The sequence below is a fragment of the Lampetra fluviatilis genome, chromosome 64, assembly GCF_964198595.1.
Source record: "Lampetra fluviatilis chromosome 64, kcLamFluv1.1, whole genome shotgun sequence".
Lineage (NCBI taxonomy): Eukaryota > Metazoa > Chordata > Hyperoartia > Petromyzontiformes > Petromyzontidae > Lampetra > Lampetra fluviatilis.
In genome coordinates, this window is record NC_136338.1 from 1,218,932 (window position 1) to 1,244,278 (window position 25,347).

The 25,347-nt window shown below is 53.2% G+C and overlaps 2 protein-coding genes across 3 annotated transcripts in view; both read left to right on the forward strand.

The window, feature by feature from the left end:
- Positions 1 to 7,020, forward strand: part of LOC144951864 (pleckstrin homology domain-containing family A member 7-like) — a 158,674-nt gene extending 151,654 nt beyond the window's left edge. The window contains 3 exon segments of the mRNA XM_078882214.1: positions 188 to 336; positions 838 to 951; positions 1,454 to 7,020. Coding sequence (XP_078738340.1) covers positions 188 to 336; positions 838 to 923 — 235 coding nt within the window. The 3' untranslated portion in view covers positions 924 to 951; positions 1,454 to 7,020.
- A 4,126-nt stretch (positions 7,021 to 11,146) lies between these two features.
- Positions 11,147 to 23,910, forward strand: LOC144951858 (NADH-cytochrome b5 reductase 3-like). Of its 2 annotated transcripts, XM_078882206.1 has the most exons (9): positions 11,148 to 11,303; positions 14,790 to 14,933; positions 17,838 to 17,910; positions 18,719 to 18,825; positions 18,968 to 19,097; positions 19,650 to 19,733; positions 20,312 to 20,397; positions 21,065 to 21,164; positions 22,453 to 23,910. In XM_078882206.1, the coding sequence occupies exons 1-9, from the start codon at positions 11,289 to 11,291 to the stop codon at positions 22,623 to 22,625; spliced, it is 912 nt and encodes a 303-aa protein (XP_078738332.1). In that variant the 5' UTR covers positions 11,148 to 11,288; the 3' UTR covers positions 22,626 to 23,910. The 2 variants fall into 2 exon arrangements, with proteins under 2 accessions (XP_078738331.1, XP_078738332.1); XM_078882205.1 differs by lacking the exon at positions 22,453 to 23,910 and having other exon boundaries at positions 11,147 to 11,303; positions 21,065 to 21,700.
- Positions 23,911 to 25,347: the final 1,437 nt, after the last annotated feature.

Here is a 25,347-nt window from a genome sequence, read left to right on the forward strand (position 1 = left end):
TTCAAGAGCCGAATGGCTCACAGGGCTATACCTAATAAATGAACTTGAACTTGAACGCACACACGCGCCGCACACGCGTCACGACGCTTCACAGCATTAACCAGGGCCGCCTTCCGGTTTCGAACCGCGGACCGCCGCGACCCGCCCGCCCACCGTCACGTTGCCCCGCCCCCCTCCGCGTCTCCAGCGTGCAGAACGTGGCGCCGCTGCCGTCGCCGGCGAGCCGCGAGGTGGCGCAGGGCAAGGTGGAGGCGCACGTGCAGGAGCAGGAGCGCATCATCAGCATGTCGTGCGCCCTCGCCGCGGAGGCGTGCCAGCGGAGCAAGGCCGTGGCCGGTACGGCACCACCGCCGCCGCGGGCAGCACGGCCACGCATCGCCAGAACTCGGCGCGCGCTATTCCGTGGGTCACCTTCACCGGGGTTTTGCGCCTCGTCGTTTGTTCACCGGGTCGCTGGTAAACTGCAGTGGGCGGCACTGGACAGAGGTCGCAAACGGGTTTTGATTCCCTACCCGTACCCTACCCGAAATGAGTGACAAACGGTGACTCACCAGTGACTCACGGCCTACCCGTACCCGTACCCGGCCGCACCAGGTTCGCAAACGGGTACACGTACCCGTACCCGGCCGGGTACAGGTAGCCGGGTATCGGGTAGGGTACGGGTATCGGGTACCCGGTTGCGACCTCTGGCACTCGACCGGTTCGTAGTCGCGGCCGTAGCGGGGTGTGTGCCGGAGCGAGGGTTTATTTTCCGGGTGACCGACCCGGCCGACGCGAGTCTCCGCGTTCCTCACGCCGTCGCTCCGCTCTCTGGTTTTGTTTCCTGCCGCCCGACAGCCAAACTCACTTCCCCGACGAAGGGGGCGTCCCCTTCCCAGGATGCATCGGCGCCCGGCGGCGGCAGCCATTTTGCGTTTGTTTAGAACGCCAAGGTTTCTGCTCAGCTCAGCGGTGAGAGACTCACTCACTCACCCACTTGCTCACCCACTCGCTCACCCACTTGCTCACCCGCTCGCTCGCTCACCCACTCGCTCACTCACTCACTCGATAACCCGCTCACACGCTCACCCAATCGCTCAACCCGCTCGCTCATGGACTTTCTCACCCACTCGCTCGCTTGCTCAGGCACTCGCACACCCACGCGCTCGCTCACCCGCTCCTCCGCTTGCTCACCCACTCGCTCACCCACTCGCTCACCCACTGGCTCACCCGCTCGCTCACCCGCTCGCTCACCCGCTCGCTCACCCGCTCGCTCACCCGCTCGCTCACCCGCTCGCTCACCCGCTCGTTCACTCCGCTCGCTCACCCACTCGCTCACCCTCTCGCTCACCCACTCGGAACAATCTGGGGCTCATGGCTCCCGCTGTGGTTGACGTCTCGTCACGAGTGCTCGTGCTTGCGGTGGCACCCTCAGTCTCACCGTTGCCTTTGAAACGCCCCCCCCCCCCTCTAGGTGTCATCCACCTGGCGGAAGAGGTGAAGGAAGAGGACGACGACGATGAAGGGAACGAGAAGAGGTGTCCGCGAGAACGCGGCCGCACGGAGAACCCCGCGGGCGGCCGCGCGTCTCTCGCCGTCGTCATCCCGGCGATCGCTACAGAGCCTCGACGACGAGCGGCGTCGTTAACGGATGAAGAAGTGGCGTGCGGGCGGTGCGGGCGGGGTGGGCGAGCCACGGTCCGCAGCGGACGTGAGACCGGGACGTCCGCCGGCTTCGATCGATCCGACGTCGCGAGGGGGGTCGCTACGTCGAGTGGGAGTGGGGGGGGGGGGGACCCTCGTTGCCGCGTATCAACGCAAATTTTTTAAACGAAAATTCCTCCTCCCCCGCTCCCCCCTAGCGATAGTTTAGGATTAAAGTAACCGCGGGAAAGCCAAATGATGTTCTGTCCCCACCGCCGCGGCGCGCACGCACGCTCCAGTGGGTTGGTTTTTGGGGGGTTGGAACCGAGCGGCCGAGAGGGTCGGCGCCGGTCGAGTTTGTTTCGCGAGACGGGAGACGACGCGGCGAGGACGCGGTGAGGACGTCGAACCAAGACCGCCCCCCCTCCCCCCCGCAGTGTCACCGAGAAACCCCACCCCCACCCACCCCGCCCGCAGTCCCGGAGCGCGGTTTGACGGGGCCTGGTGAGCGGTGACGGCTCGCCGGAGTGGCGTCTGTCGGTGGCCCACGTTACCACAACACTACGTTACCACAAGGTGGGGGGGGGGGCAGCTGGCCGAGTCGCCCAACTCTTCGCGTGACGTCTCAACGCTCCGTGTGCTCAACAGACCAATCGTCGTCATTAGCCGTGGCCAATCCGCTGCTGGATGAAGGCCTCCTCCTCGAATAGCCAAGCTTGTCGATCCACCGGGCACGTGCCGACGATGCCGCCGCCACCGCCGTCTCGAGCCAAATCTGGGGCTGTCATTCCGCCCCGCGCGGAGCAAAGTGGGCGCGGGGGGGGGGGTCACTCGGCCTCCCCTTTCCTCCGGAGCTACGGCGGGGGGGGGGCGCGAAGGTTGGCGCACCGATCGGCAGCGGCCTTCCGACTTGGCAGCGGCAGCAGGGACGGCACCTCCGGCGACGACGACAGTTTGAGGGGACGGCTGCGCGTGAGCGTCGGATGCCCACCCCCCCCGTAGGCAGGTGGCGTCCGCTGTAACCTGGAGGCTGTAGTTTTCGTTGCGAGTTCGGCCTGTACGCGGAGAGGGCCGCACGCGGGGGTGGGTTTGCGGAGTGAGGCTGTAGGCGAGCGAAGGCTGTAAGTCGTAGGTAGGGTAGGGTGTGTTTGCGCCGTAGGGCGGTTTTCACCGTACTCGGATGATTTAGACGCTCCGTCGGGACGTAAGACGCGAAACCAAAACTTCGGGGTCATTTTTCGCTTTTATTTTATTTTCAAATCCAGAAAATGCACCATCGCGTGAAGACGCGGCGTGAGGAATGATTGGGTTACGCTGGAGGGGGGTGAGAGCATGCGTCCCTGTGGCAGGGGCTGTGTGGCACGGATGGCTTTGTTGGCTGTGCCCCCCCGGTGTCGTTAAAATCGTACACATCTGGGCACACATCCACACTGACACACACTGATGTATACTAACACACAGTGATACACACTAACACACAGTGATTCCGGTCCGCGTGGTCTCCATCCGAGCGACGCGTCGTGCTTGGGCCGCCTGCAGCGTGCGGTGGTGGTGGTACCCCCCCCCCCCCCCAGTGGTCACGTGTTGGCAGCAGTAGAGAGGGCTTCTGCTGCAGCAGGAGAGAGGGCTTCTGCTGCAGCAGGAGAGAGGGCTTCTGCTGCAGCAGGAGAGAGGGCTTCTGCTGCAGCAGGAGAGAGGGCTTCTGCTGCAGCAGGAGAGAGGGCTTCTGCTGCAGCAGTAGAGAGGGCTTCTGCTGCAGCAGGAGAGAGGGCTTCTTCTGCAGCAGCTGCGCGACATTGGAGTTCATGGCTCCCTTGAATTGATTAATTTAAGTAAAAACCATCTCACCTTGTGCCTGCTAAGTCGAAACGCCGTCCGGCATCGCCCCCCCCCCCCATCTCTACCAGCTTAACTCTCATTCGCGTTACAATCTAAAATAACGGTTCATAGCTATATTTTATTACAAGTGTGCGTGTGTGTACTATTAATGTTATCACTCTGTAGGTTTTGTTTTTAAAGTTTGTAGTTTTGGCTTTTTGTTTTTACTCGCAAATACATTTAGTCGCTGGTAAGTTTGAATAACCCTCCTCACCCGGTATGCTGTATTATAATGTTAATGATGAGTAGCCGTGTTAATATTAATAATTTTATACATCCTCGGATTTTACTGTGAAACACAGATCTCGTTGGGGAGGAGGAGGGGGCGGTGCGGAGTGGCGAGTGGGCGGGGCGTCGAGGGGTAGTAGTAGTAGTGGGTAGTAGTAGTAGTGGGTAGTAGTAGTAATCAGCTAAACTAATGCATCGCTTCCACTCGCTCGAGTGCTCAGCCCCCCCCTCCTTCCCACTCCCCTCCTCCCCCCCTCCTCCTTCCCCTCCTCCTTCCCCCCTCCTCCTTCCCTTCCTCCTTCCCCCCCTCCTCCTTCCCCTCCTCCTTCCCCCCTCCTCCTTCCCTTCCTCCTTCCCCTCATCCTTCCCCCCTCCTCCTTCCCCTCCTCCTTCCCCTCCTTCCCCCCTCCTCCTTCCCCCCCTCTCCTTCCCCCCCCTCCTTCCCACCCTCCTCCTACCCTCCTCCTCTCACCCTCCTCCTTCCCCCCATCTCCCCCCCCCCTCCTCCTCCTCTCCCTCCTCCGCATCCCCCTCCTCTAAGGCTCTGGCTGGCACCGCCAGACGTGCCGTCGCAGCGATCTAAACGAGGATGGGGGAAGGGGGAAGTCGTCGTGGTAGCGAACGAGCGGTCACGGCACGACCGCTGCCCACACACGCGGCGTGTCTCAGCTCGCCACAGTCGCCGCCGTCGTCACCGCCAACTTCATTACCAACGTCATCAACAAACTTCACCAACTTCAACGCCATCGTCACCGCCAACTTCATTACCAACGTCATCAACAAACTTCAACTCCAACTTCAACGCCATCGTCACCGCCATCGTCACCGCCATCGTCACCGCCAACTTCATTACCAACGTCATTAACAAACTTCACCAACTTCAACACCAACTTCACCGCCAACTTCAACGCCATCGTCACCGCCATCGTCACCACCATCGTCACCACCAAACTTCAACTTTATCGCCATCTTCACCGCCATTGTCACCACCACCGTCACCACCAACTTCACCACCATCGCTTCCGTGTCATTTTCGCCGATGCCGGCCTATTCTAGCACAGCGCCTGCCTTCACGAGACCGGAATCGGTCGCTTTTCGTGTTTTTGTATTTTTTAAGTGATTTTTTTTTTATGTTAAGGTTCGACTCCCCTACCCCACCACCAACCCCCACCCACAGAAAAAGAATGCAAACTAAATCTGCGTGCCCTCGTTTGAATTCCAGTTACATTGTTTTGTGGTTTTATTTATGTAAATATTGTTCTCCACTAGCTTGTGCTTTTAAAACGACGAATACAAAAATAACAAGTGTTCTCACTTTTAACCCCTCGACGAACGGTGTTATTCAACATTTGATAGCACTTTTGCATGGCTTTAAAAAAAAATATCGACAGCGTACATATATATATTTTTTAACTTTATTTTAACACCGGTTCAACTTTTTCTACATATTGCTTTCGTGAGCTCGTGGGCTTCCGGAGCTTGTCTTCAGACATCGCCAAGTGACGCCACGGTCTATAACCCCCCCCCAAGGCAACCTGAACCTGGTGGATGAGTTCAGCATTTTTCACGAGCGCGCATATGTAGGCGTGTGTTTGTGTGCGCGGGCAGCGTAGCCGAGTTCGATTCCCGCTCTCGGCCGCCACCAACACCGCGTTTGCGACCCATTATCTGAACCGGTACTGTCGACCCGGCCTCCGAGTGAGTAGCCGGTGCGGTGTGTTAAACATCGCCACTGGGGAGACAAAGGCGGCCGGGCGTGGTTTCTGGTCACAAACAGCCCCCTCTCTCGTGTGCCGTGCCGGCCTTCGTAGGTGCTCGGCACTTTCCCCAAGTCTGTTAAAAGGCTATATGGGGGATATTTGCCTTTGCATAGGTTTATCGCCCGCCTCCCCCCCCATTCTTCGCTCACAAAGAGTTTCTTCAAATGTTAGATTCTCATAGAAGAGAGAGGGAAAGTTGTATCGGCATTCTTAGCAGATTTTTTATAAAAGTGTACAGTAGATTTGGCGATCCTAGGGAAGTTACTGTTTGTATGCCCGCGCTAAATGTTGATAACTTTAAAACGACCCCCAAACAATTTTATATAACCGCACCTGCGTTTGGAATATTAGAAACATGCTTTAATAATGATGATGACGACGACGATGCTCTAACAGTCGTATCGAAGACAGGATAACAACACGTGCCGATTTACAGACTCACGCATTTTGCTCAAATTCTCTCGCCGCGGAGAGAAAATGGCCTTTGATTGTATTCTTACCCCCAGGTCTCCTTTTTTGCAAGAGACTTTAGCCCCCCCAACCCCCATATCGATGTCTGGCTTTTAATGTGGAGGTCGGCGAAGGTCACTCTATCTATGGCCGTCCTGGGTGCTCTGGGTGAGTTTGACCCGCGCACGCGGCACCTGGGTCTGTCCCGTGACCGCCTGCCGGCGAGCGAGCCTTCGTCACGGCCTCAGGAGGGCCGCCGCCTCGTGTGGTGGACAACGCCGTGGTGGACGTCGCCGCCAACTCGGTGACGAGCGGCGGTTGTTGTTTGTTTGTTGTTTGTTTGTTGTTGGGCCAGCGACGCGCGCCCTCTCCCAACGCGCGCGTGCCCCGCCCCGACCTCGAGCGCGCCGTGTCCGTTGTGACGTGGCCCGTTGTGACGTCGTCCATTGTCACGTGGTCCATTGTGACGACGAATGGCGGGGCCGTTAGCCAATCGGATCCATCGTCGCACCCACGCGCCTCGAGTCTCCACCCCCTATAACCCCCAAGGTTGCGTTTTTCGACTTGGGGCGACAGCATCTCGGTGCCTATATATCGGCGGACACTTTCCGCATTTGACAAAGCAATGCACAGGGGACCCCCTTTTACCCGATGGGTAGCATTTGCACCCAAAAGTTGTAAAAAAAAAAAAACTACTTAGCGGTGTATTAAAAGTTAATAATAAAAAAACCGAAGTGATACAAAAATATATAAAACACGCAAAAAAAACACGACAGTTCAATACAGTTTGTTGATAAATTATCTCGTTTCATTGAGGCAAAGGAAGAAGATGGTACTGTTTAAAACGCATTTAAGACGTGGAAATTTGCGTGTGGATATTCCTTGTAATATACGATGAGGTATTTTTGGAATTGCGGTTTGTCATTTTTTTTCTCTCCCCTCTCTCTCACGAGGGGCAAAATGCAGCAGCGGCGATGTCGACGAGGAGGAGGAGGAGGATGTCGAGGTTGGGGTTTTGTGTGTGTTTCGCTTGAGTTGTGTACACAACTAATAAAGCTACTCACCGGCTTGGACGGGAAAATGCCTCCATGGCTCGCCTTGACCCCCCCCCCCAACTCGGGATATTCTTCACGAGGTGGGCCTGTTGTGAGTGACCTCTGACATGATGATGGTTCTAGATTTGAAGCTTTCGTGACTGCAAGGATTCATATTCTTATGTTTTTAAAAAAAAATGTAAATTAATAAAAGTCAATAAAAATAAAATAATAATCACGACGTTTCGGAGGCAACACAAGCTTCCGTCTTCAGGCGGAACCGTCACAGCACGATAGCTGTATCAAGTGAGAGAAATTTTACTTTTATTAAAAAAATTTACCTACGTGACTTTACCGAAAAAACCTAAGAATATGATGATGATGGTGTTATTAAAATAAGCCCTTGTCGTGTTCTAGGCCTTCCCGTGAAAGTCGTACAACTGTCTTATCTACCCACGGTAGGCGTTTGTAAACAACACGAAACAAACTCTTTTGTTCTTTCGGTAAAGTCACGTGGGTATAAAATAAATCGCGACGTTTCGGGCGCACCTGATGACGGACGCTGCTGGTGTTGCGCCCGAAACGTCGTGATTTATTTTATTTTCTACCTACGCGACTTTGCCGAAAGATCCAAAGAGTGTGGATTCCTGCAGTCACGAAAGCTTCAAATCAAGATCGAAATCGATACAAATCCATACTCTGGTTTTTTCGGGTAAAGTCACGTAGGTTAAAAAAGAAAATTAAATTAAATCACGACGTTTCGGAGGCAACACAAGCTTCCGTCTTCAGGTGGAACCGTCACAGCAAAATTACCGTATCAATTGATACGGTAAAACCAAAGAGTGTGCATCCTTGCAGTCACGAAAACTTCTAATCTACGACGATACAAATCAACAAAGCACTCAAATGCCGGCCCCACGACCCTCCAAGTCCACACCACACAAACCCCTTCGACGCTGCCCGAAGCTTCGAGAACAATGAAAGATCAGCTGACACGACTCGACAAATCATTTCGAGGTGAATATTTCGGAGTGATACACTCTCTGGTTCAACACAAGCGGCCAAAACGTCGCGTTGGCAGCAGCGCTTTGTGATACGGACAACTTAAAATGTTATCTTCTTTAGGCAATTCACGTTGAAATAAATCTTTTTTTTGTTCTAAATTTAGTTTATTATTAGACAAATGATGTATCATCTTCAGATGCTTTGTGGGGCAGCGCTCCGTCGTGTAGTGCAGGTGACCCCTGCACGGACAACATTGACCATTCGACTTCTTGGTTCTTTCGGTAAAGTCACGTAGAATGGAAATAATAAAATAATAAAAATAAAACATATTTTATTAAAAGATAATATTTTATTATGTTTTATTTTTATTATTTTATTATTTCCATTCTACGTGACTTTACCGAAAGAACCAAGATGAATCCCTGCAGTAGTCACGAAAGAAGCTTTAAATCGAAATTGACCATTCGAGTTTCGTGACGTTTCGCCGGCAATTACAACGACCAGCTCCGTCATCGGGCGAGAGCCGCAGGCTTGTGGAGAAATCCTCCTCCTGTTTCGGGCTTAAATAAATCCTTCTTCTCACAACCCCCATGGGTGCGCAAAAAAGAATTGAGTTTGAAGATAATTAAAATGGTATGGGGGGGGGGGGGTCACAGGACATGTGGACCGCCATGTACTTTACAATGCTCACAGCGTGTACCACCAACTCCGCACTAAACCTGAATGGGGAAGTATGGTCAAACAACCCCCCGGCACAGAGGGGGGGGGGGGGGGGTCGTCTCGTCTCTTCCCGAGCCGCCTGGCCAGGCTCAGCTAAAGTCCGACTTACGGACACCCCGACTTACGGACAGTCCGACTTACAGACACCCCGACTTACGAACGGATCTCATGAACTCAACCCGTTCGTAAGTCGAGGCACGTCCGTGAACGTGATTCATTGACCAATAGGCGACGCTTCCGTACCTAGTTAGCATTTTAGGCCACCCCTTCCAACGTGTTTGATTGGCTGAGCTTGACGAATGGGCGCGTGAGACACTGCAGCATTGCAAGACGCTCTGAGGGCAGCACAAGAATAGATCACTCGGCATCTAGACAACAATAGACACGCTCAGGGGCTCCACGCGTGAACATGAACATGCCACTCGGAATATAAAACAATAAAACTTAAATTTCGATTTAAAGCTTTCGTGACTGCAGGGATTCATCTTCTTGGTTCTTTCGGTAAAGTCACGTAGAAGGGAAGTAATAAAATAATAAAAATAAAACAAAACGTCGTGAGAATAATTTTATTATGTTTTATTTGTATTATTGTATTACTTCCCTTTTACGTGACTTTACCGAAAAAACCAAGAAAATAAAACTGAATTTGGAGCTTTCGTGACTGCAGGAATTACTCTTTGGTTCTTTCGGTAAAGTCACGTATAAAGAGAAAATAATAAATTAAATACTAGCATACGACGTTTCCATTGCAACACAAGCAATCGTCATCAGGTATAAATGAAATAGAAAGACAAATCTAGTATACTTAGAAATGTAATGTAATACAACAGAGAGAGTCGGATAACATAACAGTCAACACCCTACCTGGTTGATTACGTTCTTCCTGAGAATGCTAAATTTGAGAGAGAGATACAATACAGAACCAGAAACATATAGACAGACATATAAGCAGACAGATATCACAGAGATACATAGAAAGAGACACATACAAAGGCACACATAAAACAATAGGCAGTCTCTGGACGTAATGACACACTAAGAATCTCTCTCACGCAAACCCATCGCCGTTATTCATTCGGCTGTGTCGTGTGGTGGAGGGCATGTGGCACACACACACACATTGTTTTACTGAACCCCAACATGTGAACGAGTTAAAGTTTCATCATGGGACCTCCTTTGCCAGTACCAAAATATACTAATAGGGGTTTTTCCCCTTTTTTCTGGCAACAAAACTGACACCTTTTGCAAGGAATCATGCTTACTACATTAACCACAATACTTGCAGTCAAATGCAAACAAAAAACAATACTCTGATAATGACGCCAAAAGGCGTCATCTGGTCGAACACCATGTGAGACTAGGCTCTAAAGAAATCTGTCTCTGGTGTGGACCAATCAGTTTCAAGGACAATGCATAAATGATCAGAGTATGTTTTTTGTTTGCATTTGACTGCAAGTATTGTGGTTAATGTAAGCATGATTCCTTGCAAAAGGTGTCAGTTTTGTTGTTAGTGGAGTTAAAGTTTGCCAGGTAGGGGCCCACTCAGCCATGCAGGTTTCTTTTTCAGAAACGACCTCGCCATCAACAAATTACTTATCATCACCCCCCCGGCCGCCTTTGTCTCCCCAGTGCCGATGTTTACACACCGAGTTCGATTCCCGCTCACGGCAACCAGCACTACCAGTGACGATTATCTGAACCGGTCCTGGGCCTCCCCCTAGGTCGACTCAGCCTCAAAATTAGTATGTATCTTTGCGCGGTGTGTAAACATCGTCACTGGGGAGACAGACCATCCCACCCCTTCGCTAACAGCACTTGGCCCCGACCAACAGCATTGTTCAAGGCGACACGGTGGGGGGTGGGCCTTTGGGGCCGTCCATAAATGACGTCACGCACCTAGGGGGGGTGTCAGACAGTTGTGACGATGTGTGACGAGGGAGGGGAGGTTTGAGAAATGTGACGTCACATCAAAATGCGCAACTTTAAATAAATATAGACAACACATTCTACTTAATTAGACTTAAATTTCGATTTAAAGCTTTCGTGACTGCAGGGATTCATCTTATTGGTTCTTTCGGTAAAGTCACGTAGAATGGAAATAATGAAATAATAAAAATATAACATAATACAATTAATAAATGTTTTCTCCTACAACATCAGAGTGCAGCGCCACATTAAATACGCACTACAATGACAATAGTTTAAAGCGATTTGAAGCATGTTTTATTTTCATAATGGAAACATGGTTTTGGGGGGGGGGCAGAGCTTTGTGACGTCATATTTGAGGGGGGGGAGGTCTGACTTTTTGTGACGCCGTGTGACGAGGGGGGGGGGTCAAAATCGCGTGACGTCATCTATGGACGGCCCCTTTTGTCTTTGCAACTTTGTCGGTGCCCCCAGGGCGCTTTGAGTCCTCGTTGCACTCCCACCGACCCACCCTCCATCATCCTCACCACGCCATCACCATCCCCACCACCATCACCACGCCATCACCACCACGCCATCATCACCACCACTCACCATCACTACCACCCACTCCACGAATCAGCGTCTCCATTTGCGCAAGTTGTGAGTTGTGAGGCTCGTAGCGATGGTGCTGGCTCTGGTGAGTTAACGTGTGCCGAGTGGTGGGCATCCACCACACCCACATCCACACTACACCCACACCAACACCACAACACACACTACACCACCCACACTACACCCACACCAACACCACATCCGCACCAACACCACCCACTCCACAAACACCACCCCACAACACCCACCACACCAACACCACACATACACCAACACCACAACACCCACCACACCGACACCACAACACCCACCACACCAACACACACGCACCACCCACACGACACGCACGAGTCGCATGAACCAGAGTTGGGTGTAGCCCGCGCGGTGTGTTACAAACTCCATTGCTCTGCCGTGTTGTTGTGGAGTTTGTCTGTGTGTGTGTCTACGTGTGTGTGTCTGTGTGTGTGTCTGTCTGTGTGTGCGTGTCTGTCTGCGTGTGTCTTTATGTGTGTCTGTGAGTGTGTGTCTGCGTGTCTTTGTGTCTGTGTGTCTGCGTGTCTTTGTGTCTGTGTTTGGGTGTGTCTGTGTGTGTGTCTATGTCTGTCTGTCTATGTGTGCGTGTGTGTGTCTGTCTGTGTCTTTATGTGTGTCTGTGTGTGAGTGTATGTCTGCGTGTCTATGTGTGCGTGTGTGTGTCTGTCTGTGTCTTTATGTGTGTCTGTGTGTGAGTATGTCTGCGTGTCTTTGTGTGTGTGTCTGTGTGTTTGGGTGGTGCTGGCCACCCACCCCCTCGTGTGCCGTTCCGGCCTTCATAGGTGCTGCTGCTACTCGCTAACAGCACTTGCACCTACAGTCTGTTAAGGCTACACGGGGGATCTTTGTGTGTGTGGGGAGCGGTGGCGCAGTGGTTAGCGCTTCGCTTGCGACACGAACCTGGGCCCACCCGAGTTCGACTCCCATTCAGGGCCACAAACCCCATCAGTGACGAGCATCTGAACCGGTCCCTGGGCCTCCCCCTAGGTCGACTCAGCCTCAAACGAGTGACCCGGTGCTGTGTTGTAGTCAACATCGCCACTGGTGGGGAGACGATCTCAACACACAGCCACACACACACTAAAAACACCTACCTACACACACACTCACACATACACTCACACCTTCACTCACACACCTACACACACACACCTACACAACAACCGCCATTCGTCACTAAGTGGCGGTGACGTCACCACGACGCTTGTGCCAGGCCATGTGCACCTTGAGGCCACGTGTCGAACGCCCGCTGGCAGGAGGTCACGGGGCAGACCCAGCAGGTGCCACGGGTCGACTGACTGAGATGAGCGAGATGAGTGGTTGATGCACCACCTGTGCCCCCTACTATACCAACTTGCTGTGCTTTAGCCACCCGGCGCTCCGCTAGACACACACACACGTACACACACACACATGTAGACACATACACACAGACACCCACGTAGATGCTAAAATGTTATTTAGCGTTTGCCGCGTTCTCTCGACCAATCGGAGGGCGCCTCTCGCGCGTGGCGCCACCTCGGCAGCCAATGGGAGCGCGACCCTCTCGTCTCCCCCCCAACGGGCCCGTGAACCGTGGGGGGCGCTTTGCTTCATCCACTGCTGGATGGGAGGTTTGGGTGGATGGGGTTCGTTTGACCATACTTCACCACGCTGGGCCGTGCGGTGGCTGTGTGGGGGAGGGGGGAGGGGCAGGACTGACACCACACCGCCCCCCCTCATGCTGGACGACTGTGCAATTAACAAAGAGCTTCATAGCTCATCGGATTCCTCCTGGAGTCGAATGACAAAGATTCTGATTCGTCACTCGCCAACTGATGTTGTTCAGCCGTGGCTCGCGATCAAACTCGGATGACCGAGTTCGTATGGGGCGCTACGGTGGCTAGGAGATGTTGACTACCTTGCCTGGTACGCAGGAGGTCGTGGGTTCGATCCTGACCCTGACGCCTGCTGCTGTATACTTGGAGTTTGCGTGTCTCTCTCATCATCACGGTGGCTAGGAGATGTTGACTACCTTGCCTGGTACGCAGGAGGTCGTGGGTTCGATCCAGACCCTGACGCCTGCTGCTGTATATTTTGAGTTTGCGTGTCTCTCTCATCATCACGGTGGCTAGGAGATGTTGACTACCTCGCCTGGTACGCAGGAGGTCGTGGGTTCGATCCAGACCCTGACGCCTGCTGCTGTATATTTTGAGTTTGCGTGTCTCTCTCATCACAGTGGCTAGGAGATGTTGACTACCTCGCCTGGTATGCAGGAGGTCGTGGGTTCGATCCTGACCCTGACGCCTGCTGCTGTATATTTGGAGTTTGCGTGTCTCTCTCATCACGGTGGCTAGGAGATGTTGACTACCTCGCCTGGTCTACAGGAGGTCGTGGGTTCGATCCCGACCCTGACGACGTCTGCTGCTGTGTATTTGGAGTTGGCGTGTTTCTCTCTCCCCGTGGTCACTGTGTGGACTTATCTCCGGGTCCTCCTCCGGCTTTCCCCTCCACATTTAGAAACACGCTCTCAGAGTATTTGCCTGCTTGCTGTACATATCGACATGATGGTGATGAGCCGCTTTGCTGAGCTGTCGTTTGTGTGTCGGAGAACATGCGAGTGCGGAAGTTGATGTTGCAGAGCTAGCTCGGATCCCGTTTTGGGCAGTAACCCAACACAACGTCCCACTAAAATGTCACTCGCAATGGATCGGAGTTACCACGACAAACGGACGGACTTTGGCAGATGTTTTTGCTGATTGATAAGAGTTTTTTTTATTGGGTTAGATCGCTTAAAATATATAAATGTGTCGTTAAACCCGCCACCAACCCGACACAGCCAATTAGTAAGGTTTGTCACGTAAACAGAACGTGCCAATTCGTCAGTAGTACAGCACTCACCGCTGTGAGAGTAAACCCACTGCCGCATTTACAATTCAAGTTCAAGTTCATTTATTAGGTATAGCCCTGTGAGCCATTTGGCTCTTGAATCGGGTGCAACCGCAACAAACAAAAACATGAACAAAAAACATCTTAAAGTGAATATGTGACTGAGTGCAAACAGAAAATCCAAGAAAAACACAGCAAAATATTACAGAAAAAACACCGTACACCAACGCTGTGTGCAAAAATCCCAGTGGGATGCAAGTCAAACAACCAACAACAACCACAAGACAACTTAGATTAAGGTCATCAGTCTAACTCTGTATTACAACAAACAAACATGGCCAAACCAATACACTTTTCGAAATCACCAAAATAAAGCCATGAAACCAATGAGACAGTGATCATAGGAACTGTGACGGAATTTTCACAATAAACGACATTAACAACATGTACTACCAAAACCCTGCAGCCGTAGCTGGCTGCATGAGTCACTCCACAACAGCAGGAGCATCAGTCGGAGTATAATAATTTTTCAATGCACCTTTAAGATCAGCACACCAAATCAAAACAGCAACTCTTCGCCGGACAATTACAACAAAGCAGCCTCGTCACGCGACAGCCTGAACTGTGGATTAATCCTCCCGCTTGTGCTCCCTCTCCCGCCTCCATGCAGGTGCTCACCGTGATCCTGGGCGGCCTGGCGTTTGCGATATTCATGCTCAAGGGGTTATTCTTCGGAGGCTCGGCGGCCAGCAAAGACCCCATCACTCTCAAAGATCCCAGCATCAAGTACCCGCTGCGTTTGGTCGACAAGGAGGTATAACGGGGGAGGGGGGGGGGCACCGGGTTCGATCCCCGACGGCGTTTTTTAAAATCCGGCACCCACTCCGAAGCCGCCGGATAATTATCGATGATCTACTGTATCTGTCTTTTTTTATCGGATTATTTTTTCCTCTTACTCCGTCTCCTTCTGCTCACAAAAAACAGTCGGGGGGCAAAGGTCATCTCTGTCGGGAGGCCCTGAACTGGTGGTACAAGTTACACGCGTGTGTGTGTGTGCGCGTGTGTGTGCGCGTGTGTGTGTGTGCGCGTGTGTGTGCGCGTGTGTGTGTGCGCGTGTGTGTGTGTGTGCGCGTGTGTGTGCGCGTGTGTGTGTGTGTGCGCGTGTGTGTGGGGAGCGGTGGTGTAGCGGTTAGCGCTACGCTGCGCTATGAACCCGGCGACCCGGGTTCGATTCCCGCTCACGGCCAACACCGGTGACGATTATCTGAACCGGTCTCGGGCCTCCCCTAGGTCGACTCAGCCTCAAATGAGTACCTGGTGCGGTGTGTAAACATCGCCACTGGGGAGACAAAGGCGGTCGGGCGTGGTGCTGGCCACCCACCCCCTCGCGTGCCGTGCCGGCCTTCATAGGTGCTCGCTAACAGCACTTGCCCCTACAGTCTGTTAAGGCTATACGGGGGATCTTTATCTTTGTGTGCGTGCGAGCGTGCACGTGGCCCTCTGTCAATCCATTCGCCGAATGACGGTCTCCTCTGCATTCCAGGTGGGCCAGAACGCGCCCGCCCGATCTCGTTAGACCCCCCCTCCCGCAGGCGAAAACAAGGATTGAGCCGGGAATGGCGCTTGGAATCTTGGGACGGGCGTCCGCCCTGCACGACAACAAGTCGTTGCAGGGCTGCCCCTGGGGCGACAACGTTTCGGGCACCAAAGAGGCCAACGCAACAAAGGCCACTTTTGTATTTCTGCGACAGCGCTTCTGCGTAGTAGTAGGTTTTTACCCTTTAAACTGGTACAAAACTGACACCTTTATACAAGGCATCATGTTTGCAATAACCTCAACACAAGCAGTCAAAATGCAAACAAAAAGAAACAACTCTGATGATGGTAATGATATGCACTGTCCTTAAAGGTGTCAGTTTTGTACCAGTTTAAAGGGTAGAAACCTACTACTATATTTTGCCACTGGTAAAGGAGGTCTCATAGTGTAAGCGCTTCTGCGCTTTGCTGCTTCACCAAGCCCCGTACTCTCCCAGTTTGGTGAAGTGTGGTCGTGTAAACCCGCACGACCCCCACCCTCTATGCCCTGGGGAGACCCCTCATCCAGCATGATTGTGGAAGATTGCCACACTTCACATGCAGCAGGTCACCGACTAGCACCTGCAATTGGCACGGTGCGAAATAAGTTCAACGTACGTACGTACGTAGGTGCCATTGACACAGCCACTGTGAACCTCCTGAGAGAGAGACACACACCGAGGCCCAGAGTTTAAATCTGATCGGTACCGGCCGACTGGCTCCGACATGGCCATTATGAACGTCCCCAGAGAGACACCCAGAACTAGGGCTTGAACCCATGCAACTCCACAGTATGGCGTGTTGCCACACGTTACTGTCATTTGAAATAGCTGCGTCGTTGGGGCATCGCCAACTGCTGGTATGGATTTAGTTTTTTTTATTCTAAATCAGAGTCCAATGAACCCTTTGGTGTGAGCGTGTTTGTGTTCAACGCACGTGGGTTCAAGGTCCGGTGTTTGTCCGTGTCCCGGGTGCCTGGGTTCAAACCCCGGTTGGTTCTGAATGCCTCTCGCTCCCTCCGGAGTTTCGCAATGGCCAGGTCAGGCGCGCCTGTGACCTACGCGTCTGATGTCATACGTGGGAATCTAAGCAAGGGGTTCAGGCCGGGGGAGGGTTGAGGTGGTTGCAGGCCCATGGGGGGGGGGGGGGACACGTGACAGACAGCAGTTGGCAGTGCAGCAACATCCATTGTTGAGCTTCACTTCTGCGCTCCCAGGCTGTTGTTGAGTGAAATGCAGAACGTTTTAAGGAAACGTTCTGACCATCAAACGAAGACGGTCACCGCATCGCGCGCTTTCGGATGTGCTTCTGCGGCCGTCTGGAACGCCCTTCCGATATTAGGAAGCTGTGCACTTTTAAATCATCGAGATTGACAAACTCGTTTCTTTAGAACTGCTTTTTGTGTTTCGTTTGGTCGGCCTTGCCCCACACCTCCGATTGTTACGGTTGGCTACGTACGGTGAGAAAGAATATCGTAATGGGACCTTCCAACACTGTTTGAGACTCGGCTCTAAAGAAAGCTGTCTCTCTGGTTTGGACCAATCGGTGTCAAAGACAATGCATCATCAACTACCAAAGCATGCTTTTTTGTTTGCATGTTCAAGTATATGTGTTCAATGCAGACATGAATCCTTGCAAAAAAGGTTTCTGTTTGGTGTTTAAACACAGCTCTTTTATTGCCAGAAAGGGTAAAACCTATTCATATATGGCGAGAAAGAACTTCAACATATGTACATAAACGACGAGAAACCCATCCAGACACAAAGTTCTAAAGAAATGAGTGTTCACGTATGTAACGGTGGGCCGTTCTATACGTGGGTATGTCACTAGGCCCGTGAGCAGGTGTGGTTGCGACGATCCAATGCGCCGGGAACGCAGTAGCCGGGCGGCTTCTCGTGCCGGCTCGGCTACCCGCAGAGGTCGCAACCGGGTACCCGATACCCGTACCTTACCCGATACCTGGCTACCCGTACCCGGCCGGGTACGGGTATGGGTACCTGTTTGCGACCCTGGTGTGGCCGGGTACGGGTAAGGAATCAAAACCCGTTTGCGACCTCTGGCTGCCCGTGGTGCCTCCTGCCGTGTCGGCCCCCGGTGACGGCTGTTCTCCCCCCCCCCCCCCATCTGTTTGCCCACTCGGCAGATCATCAGCCACGACACGAGGAAGTTCCGCTTTGCACTTCCGTCTCCGCAGCATGTGCTGGGACTGCCCGTGGGTGAGTCCCTGTCGCTGCAAGGATGGGATACAATCGTCGGCGTCGGCCGTGGTCTATCCACTGCTAGATGGCTAGATGTTAACTCCCTCACCTGGTACGCAGGAGGTCGTGGGTTTTCGATCCCGACTGTGACGACGCCTGCTGCTGGTTTTCTTGTCATTATTTGCCGAGTAAATACCCCGCGCCTTCAAGGCTGATGCGCTACGCTCACGGAGCAGCGTGTTTTTCGTGTCCGTTCCAAGAGAGCGAATTTCACATTCATGATCTGAGACTTAAGCTCCAGGGGAGATCATCTTTCGAGATGAACGTATTGAGATCTGCCTCTCGGGAGATTGAGTTTCAGGTTCAGAGTCTTGAAACAACTCCAGGAGACCAGGTTACAGGATCTTGATTGAGACCCAAACAATTGAGACTCAAACGTAGTCAATTATATATTTTATATCTATGGGGGACCCTTTTTGCCAGTATCAAGATGATGACAACAAAAGAATATGCTTAAGCCTTTCCAGCAAGAACACAGGGTGGTTATAAGATGTTGAAAGACCAAATACTACGAGGCATCAAGCCTGCATTAACCACAAGCACTTGTGGTAAAAATGCAACAACAACAACAAAAAGTGCACTGATTAGGCGCCTGTTCTTGAAACTGATTAGCCTACACCAGAGACGGCCTCCTTGATGGCCTTGTCTCACCGCCGGCGTTAGATCGGAGAAACGCCAAAAGGCAACCAGCACAAGGACAATGCAAGTCAGCGATGATAAGCTACTAAAGCGGTGTGCGCATTTGTGTGTCGTTGATCGCTGCCAGGTCAGCACGTGTACCTGACGACCAAGGTGGACGGGAACCTGGTGATCCGGCCCTACACGCCGGTGTCACGCGATGAGGATAAGGGCTACGTGGACCTCGTGGTGAAGGTGAGACGGTCCCGTCACCCGGGTCTCACGTCACCCGGGTCTCACGTCACCCGGGTCTCACGTCACCCGGGTGTCACGCCACCCAGGCGTGTGTGTGGCACGTGTGTGTATGTGACGTGTATGTGTGTGTGTACGCGTGCAGGTCTACTTCAAGGGCGTCCACCCGAAATTCCCAGAGGGCGGGAAGATGTCCCAGTACCTGGACCAGATGAACATCGGCGACGGCATCGACTTCCGCGGGCCCAACGGCCTCCTGGTCTACAAGGCTCCAGGCGAGAGGGGGACACGGTGACACTGACGCGGGGCGGGGGGGGCAGCCTCCCGTGCAGTGGCATCAGCAGCGTGGTTGGCACGCCCGGGTTATCCCCCCCCCCCCCTCTTCGACTCACTGGCGCGGGAGCAGTTGCACCGCCTGCACACCTTGATGGCTACGCCACTGACTGAACCCGAGCAGAGACTTTAAGTCCGTTGTGTCTATGGGCTTCTTGAATGTACGCCACTGCACTCTAGGGGAGTCCAGCAGCTCTGAGCCTCTTGAATTCACAATGGACCCTTTGGTAGTCTTAGTCTGGATCAGTGTTGTTCATTGCAAGGCCCCGTAGGGGGGCCACTGGCGCCCCCCCCCCACCCCGGCCAACACACGAACAGTGAAAACACCCCCCATCATCATCATCATCGTCGCCGATGCCGTATCGGCGCGCTTTGTCCCGCGCATCGCACTGCGAGCGGGAATGCTTTTCTCTCGTCGCTCGGCGGCAATGCTCGGATCGACTGCGGAGTTTGATCGCCGGCCCGACTCTCCGCCCCCCCCCCCCCCCATTCAGGAGTCTTCGCCATCCGGCCCGACAAGAAGTCGGAGCCGCAGGACCGCAAGGTGCGGCGGCTGGGCATGATCGCAGGCGGCACGGGTGAGCCCGCCGGCGCTGCCACGCGCTGTTACAGCGTCGTCCAAATTGAAAAATGCGTTTCTTCAGAACTGCTGCTTGTTGTTGTTGTTGTGTTTAGTTTGTTTTACCCGCCCTCCCGCCGCGCGCCTTCAGTTAGCGCGGTTGGCTATGTACGGTGCGAAAGAAGTTCAATATGCATGCATACATAGACTCACACAGAGACCCATAGACTCACACAGAGACCCATAGACTCACACAGAGACCCATAGACTCACACAGAGACCCACACACTCACACAGACCTATAGACTTATGTAGAGACCCATAGACTCACAGAGACCCACAAACTCACACGGAGACCAATAGACTCACAGAGACCCACAGTTTATCCTTCCTGCGCACCTCCGATGAGTGTGGTTGTGCGTACACTGCACGACGATGTCGTACCTCGCACGGTTCACGATATTCGTTTTTTAGATGACGTCGGTCAGCGCTGTGCGTGCGTTTGCTAACAGCACTTGCCCCAACAGTGTGTTCAGGCTGTACGGGGGATCTTTGTATTTGTGGCCCATCGCTCCCCGTGTCCGGTGTCGTGTTCAGGAATCACTCCGATGCTGCAGCTCGTCCGGCAGATCGTGAACAATCCCGCAGACAAGACCACATGCCATCTCATCTTTGCCAACCAGGTGGGTTCAAACGCCACAACACTCCCATGTCACGCCACAACACTCCCATGTCACGCCACAACACTCCCATGTCACACCACAACACTCCATGTCACACCACAACACTCCCATGTCACATCACAATACTCCAATGTCACACCACAACACTCCATGTCACGCCACAGCACTCCATGCCTCGCCACAACACTCCCATGTCACACCACAACACTCCATGCCTCACCACAACACACCGATTCATAACTCACCATGGCACAGGAGAACAAACCACAACATGACACACTATGCAATGCCGCAACACACCATGTCGCACCATAACGTACTGCACCACAACACACAATGCCACAACACACTACTACCACAACACACCATGCCGCACCACAACACACCACTACCACAACACACCACTACCACAACACACCGCACCACAACACACCACGTCTGAATCGGTCCTGGGCCTCCCCTAGGCCGACTAAGGCGCGTACCTGGTGCGATGTGCAGTAAACATCGCCACTGGGGAGACAAAGGCGGCCGAGCGTGGAGCCGGCCACACGCCCCCCTCGTGTGCCGTGACGGCTCTCATAGGTGCTGCTACTCGCAAACAGCACTCGCCCCATCAGTCTGTCACAGGCTACACGGGGGATCTTTGTCTTTGTGTGGCCGTGTGCAGGAGGAGAAGGACATCTTGCTGCGTGCCGAGCTGGAGGAGGTTGCGGCTGAACATCCGCAGAAGTTCAAGCTGTGGTTCACACTCGACCGCGCACCACAAGGTACAGGCCACACCGCCAGCCAGACGGCCACACACCCGCCTGCCTGTCTACCTGCATACTTACCTCCTCATCTACCTACCTACCCACCCATCAGCCCAACACTGCCTACCTACATACCTTTAAGCCTAGCTGCCCACCTACTTGCCTGCCTGCCTGTCCACCTTCCCACCCACCCACACACATATCTCCCCATTCACCTGCCTAAAAACCCCTACCCCCTCACCTACCTACCCATCCATCAGCCCAACTACCTGCTTGCTCAACTACCTACCCACCCACCCATAAGCCTATCTTTCCTGCACAACTACCCACCCATTCACCTACCTATCCACCTGTTTATCTGCCCACCGACCTCTCCACCCGACTACTTGCTGCCTATCCCCGTGTCTGTCTACCCGCCCAGCTACCTGCCTGCCTACCCACCTTCCCACCCACCCATGTGCCCTGTCTATCCCCCCATCCCACCACGTCGTGGCGACCTCGTCGACGCCTCGTGATCAGTCCCGCCGCTAGAGGAAGGTGGTTCTAAAGAAATGAGTTCTGTTCCAGGTTGAAGACTCACTTAAATCTTGACTCATATTCTTTGGGTCTTTCGGTAAAGTCACGTAGATAGGTTCAAAGAAACTAACAAAAAACTATGACGTTTCGATCACAACACAAGCAATCGTCCTCCTGATGACGATCGCTTGTGTTGTGATCTAAACGTCGTGGTTGTTTGTTATTTTATTTGAACCTATCTACGTGATTTTACCGATATGAAGACTCGCTTCTTTACAACTGCTTGTTGTTGCGTTTAGCTTGCTGCCCCCCCCCACCTCGCACCTCCGATTGGTACGCGGTTGGCTACGTGCCGCGGTGCGAGAGAAGTTCAAAGGGGATAGGCGGCAGGGCGGTCAGCAGGGGTAGGGTCTGTGGGCAGGCCACACGGGTAGACGGGGAGGTGAGCGGGCGTGCGTGCGTAGCTGTGCGGGCAGAGAGGCTTATGGTTCGATAGGCGGGCGGGCAGGCAGGCGGGCGGGTGTGTTGGACTGATGGATGGCTAGGTAGGCGAGGGGGTAGGGGGGGTAAGTTTTTAGGCAGGTAAATGGGGAGATATGTGGGTGGGCAGGTCGACTGCTCTTGTGTGGAACCGCGAGTTGGCCCCCACGGCCTTCGATGGCATGGGGGGGGAAGGCCTTGGTGCGGCGGCGGTAGATTGAACCACGGCTGACGACGTCACCACGATAACGAGTCCGTGGCGAGTCCGTGGCCGCATTGTACCTCCGTGTCTCCCCCGTCCCCCCCGCAGGCTGGGAGTTTGGCCAGGGCTTTGTGAGCGCGGCGATGGTGCGCGAGCACCTGCCCCCGCCCTCGGCCGACGTGCTCGTGCTCATGTGCGGACCGCCGCCCATGCTGCAGTTTGCGTGCAACCCCGCGCTGGACGAGTTGGAGTACGCCGCCACGTCGCGTTTCGCCTACTGAGGTCGCGCGCGACAGGACGACGCTGGGCGGGGGGCGGGACAGCTCCTCGGCCGATCGTCGAGACCGGCGCTTGTCCGCCCGCTTACCAAGTCGCTCACTCATCTACTCCCACAGTGAGATTGAGACTTGCTTATTCGCTCGCTCACTCGCTCACTCGCGCACAGACAAAGTCATTTCAGGCAACCCATTCTCCCTGAGACACTCGCCCACTCGTACACGTTGATTCACCCAACCGTCGTTCGCTCACTTCCCACAGTGAGGAGACTCACTGGCACCCACTTGCTCAGGCACTCTCATACACTCACACACACTCACTCACACGCACTCTCATACACACTCTCTCATACACTTACACACTCACCCACTCTCATACACTCACCCACTCTCATACACTTACCCACTTACACTCACTCTCATACACTCACACACTCTCTCACTCACCCTCATACACTTACCTTCATACACTTACCCACTCACTCTCTCACCCTCATACACTCACACTCACCCACTCACTCTCATACACTTACATACTTACCCACTTACACACTCACCCACTCACACTCACTCTCACCCTCATACACTTACACACTCTCATACACTTACCCACCCACTCACTCTCTCACTCACCCTCATAAACTTACACACTCATCCCACTCTCATCCACTCACTCACCCTCATACACTTACACTCACACTCATACACTCACCCACTCACTCTCATACACTTACCCTCATACACTCACTCTCATACACTCACACACTCTCATACACTTACCTTCATACACTTACCCACCCACTCACTCTCTCACTTACACACTCATCCCACTCTCATCCACTCACTCACCCTCATACACTTACACTCACATACACTCACCCACTCACCCTCATACACTTACACACTCACTCACCCACCCACCCTCATACACTCACTCACTCTCATACACTTACCCACTTACACTCACTCTCATACACTCACACACTCTCACTCTCATACACTCACACACTCTCACTCTCATACACTTACACACTCACTCACTCACTCACCCACCCACCCTCATACACTCACCCACTCACCCTCATACACTCACACTCACTCACTCACTCACTCGTACACGTATTCACCCAAACCATCCGCTCGCTTAGCACCCGTGTAACGGCTTGCAATGTTGACGGCGCTATAGAAATTGTCGTTATTATTCTTCGCTCTCAGACGCCGTTGTTTTTGTTGCGCGCGTCGAGACCAGCGGAGCAGGGCTTACGGCGAGGCCAGGGCAGAGCGCTGCTACTTATGATGCCACTGAACGTGAAACCACGACGAGACCAAAAAGCTAACCTTGCGGAGGTTTCGGCTCCTCATCACATCCGTCCATGTCTGGCCAAAGCGTCATTTGCAATGACCCCTAACCACAGCCCAACCCGAACCTCGGTACTGTTTGTACTGCCGCCTTTGCTAGATTTTTTCTGGATTGCGCTTAACTGGGTTAGAACTACATCTGGGAGGTGAGCGGTGACTACGGTGAAGTGCGATCCATCACTCACACGACATTGTGTTCTCGAGTGTGGGACTAAGCGAGTCTACGGATGTCTCATCGCGAGTCTGTGGGTGTCTGTTGAGTCGATCTCTGGGTTCTCTGTGCGAGTTGTTCTCTGTCTTCTGTGCGAGTCATATGAGCGTATGCAGGTCTCTGGGGCGAGTCTGTGGGTTTTGTCTGTATGGATTTCTATGGGTCTCTGTGTGGGTCTTAGTCTATGGGCCAATGCAAGGCGGTGGTGGTTCTGTGCGAGTCTGTTTGTGACTGGCGAATTGCAATCCATCGTTCGTCATCGCGCACAAAAATATGGAACCCCATCTGGCTAACAGCGGGCACCATCATAATTGGCTTTTCCAAACTCAATCTCCAGTTACAGACCCAGTCTGGTGCTGTTTCAAACAGGGCAAACAAAGGTGCCTATTTGTCTCTAATCCTAACCTGGACCCAAACTCCAACCTCGAACCGTGAGCCACACTACTTAGATCTGTGTCGCCCTCCCTGTTCAGTTTGTGCTACTCCCGAATTCCGTTTCTGCACGCGAACGATCCCAGGGAGACGTGGTCTTCCGTTGGGGAGATGCGAAAACATTCAAAACGTGGGAGTGGCTCGTTGGTACCTTGGAATGGAGTTTGCGAATGACGGATTTTTCTCTTTTTGTACACGATTTCCTTAATTTCTAATTAAGCCGAGCCTCGTGCAGGATTAACTTAAATAAACGCTACACGTGCATTCAAAGTGAGGTATTTGTCTTTTTTTATATTATCGTAATTTGTGAAACGCTTAAAACGGTTAACAGATTTTCACTCTGTGTTCATTGAAATGTGGTGGCGTGTTGCTTCGTTACACAATGTTTAACTGACAACAGATTTGTCCAATTGAACATGCCACTTGGGCAACACAGAATACAGTGCCCACTGCTGTCCGTACACGACACTTTCCCTTGTTCCAAGTGCTTATCTGGTATCGATGTACCCCCTCGCAAGAGCTCGCAGTCCCAGTGTCTCTGATTAACACTGTTGGCTACGTACGGTGCGAAAGAAGTTCAACACACACACACATACGTGCCCATACCCAGCCCTCCCCATGTCTCGTGTTGCCTGAGCATCTGCGGGTCGCTATCCCCCCGTGTCGCGCTATTCCGGTTCCCTGTTTCCTTGTGTCCTGCTGTGACCCCTGCATCCTCCATGTCTC

Excerpts from the sequence above, each read along its gene's own strand:
- LOC144951858 (XM_078882205.1), top strand. Across the intron at positions 17,911-18,718 it reads TGTGCTGGGACTGCCCGTGG|GTCAGCACGTGTACCTGACG; the intron begins GTGAGTCCCTGT and ends GATCGCTGCCAG. Across the intron at positions 18,826-18,967 it reads ACGTGGACCTCGTGGTGAAG|GTCTACTTCAAGGGCGTCCA; the intron begins GTGAGACGGTCC and ends GTACGCGTGCAG.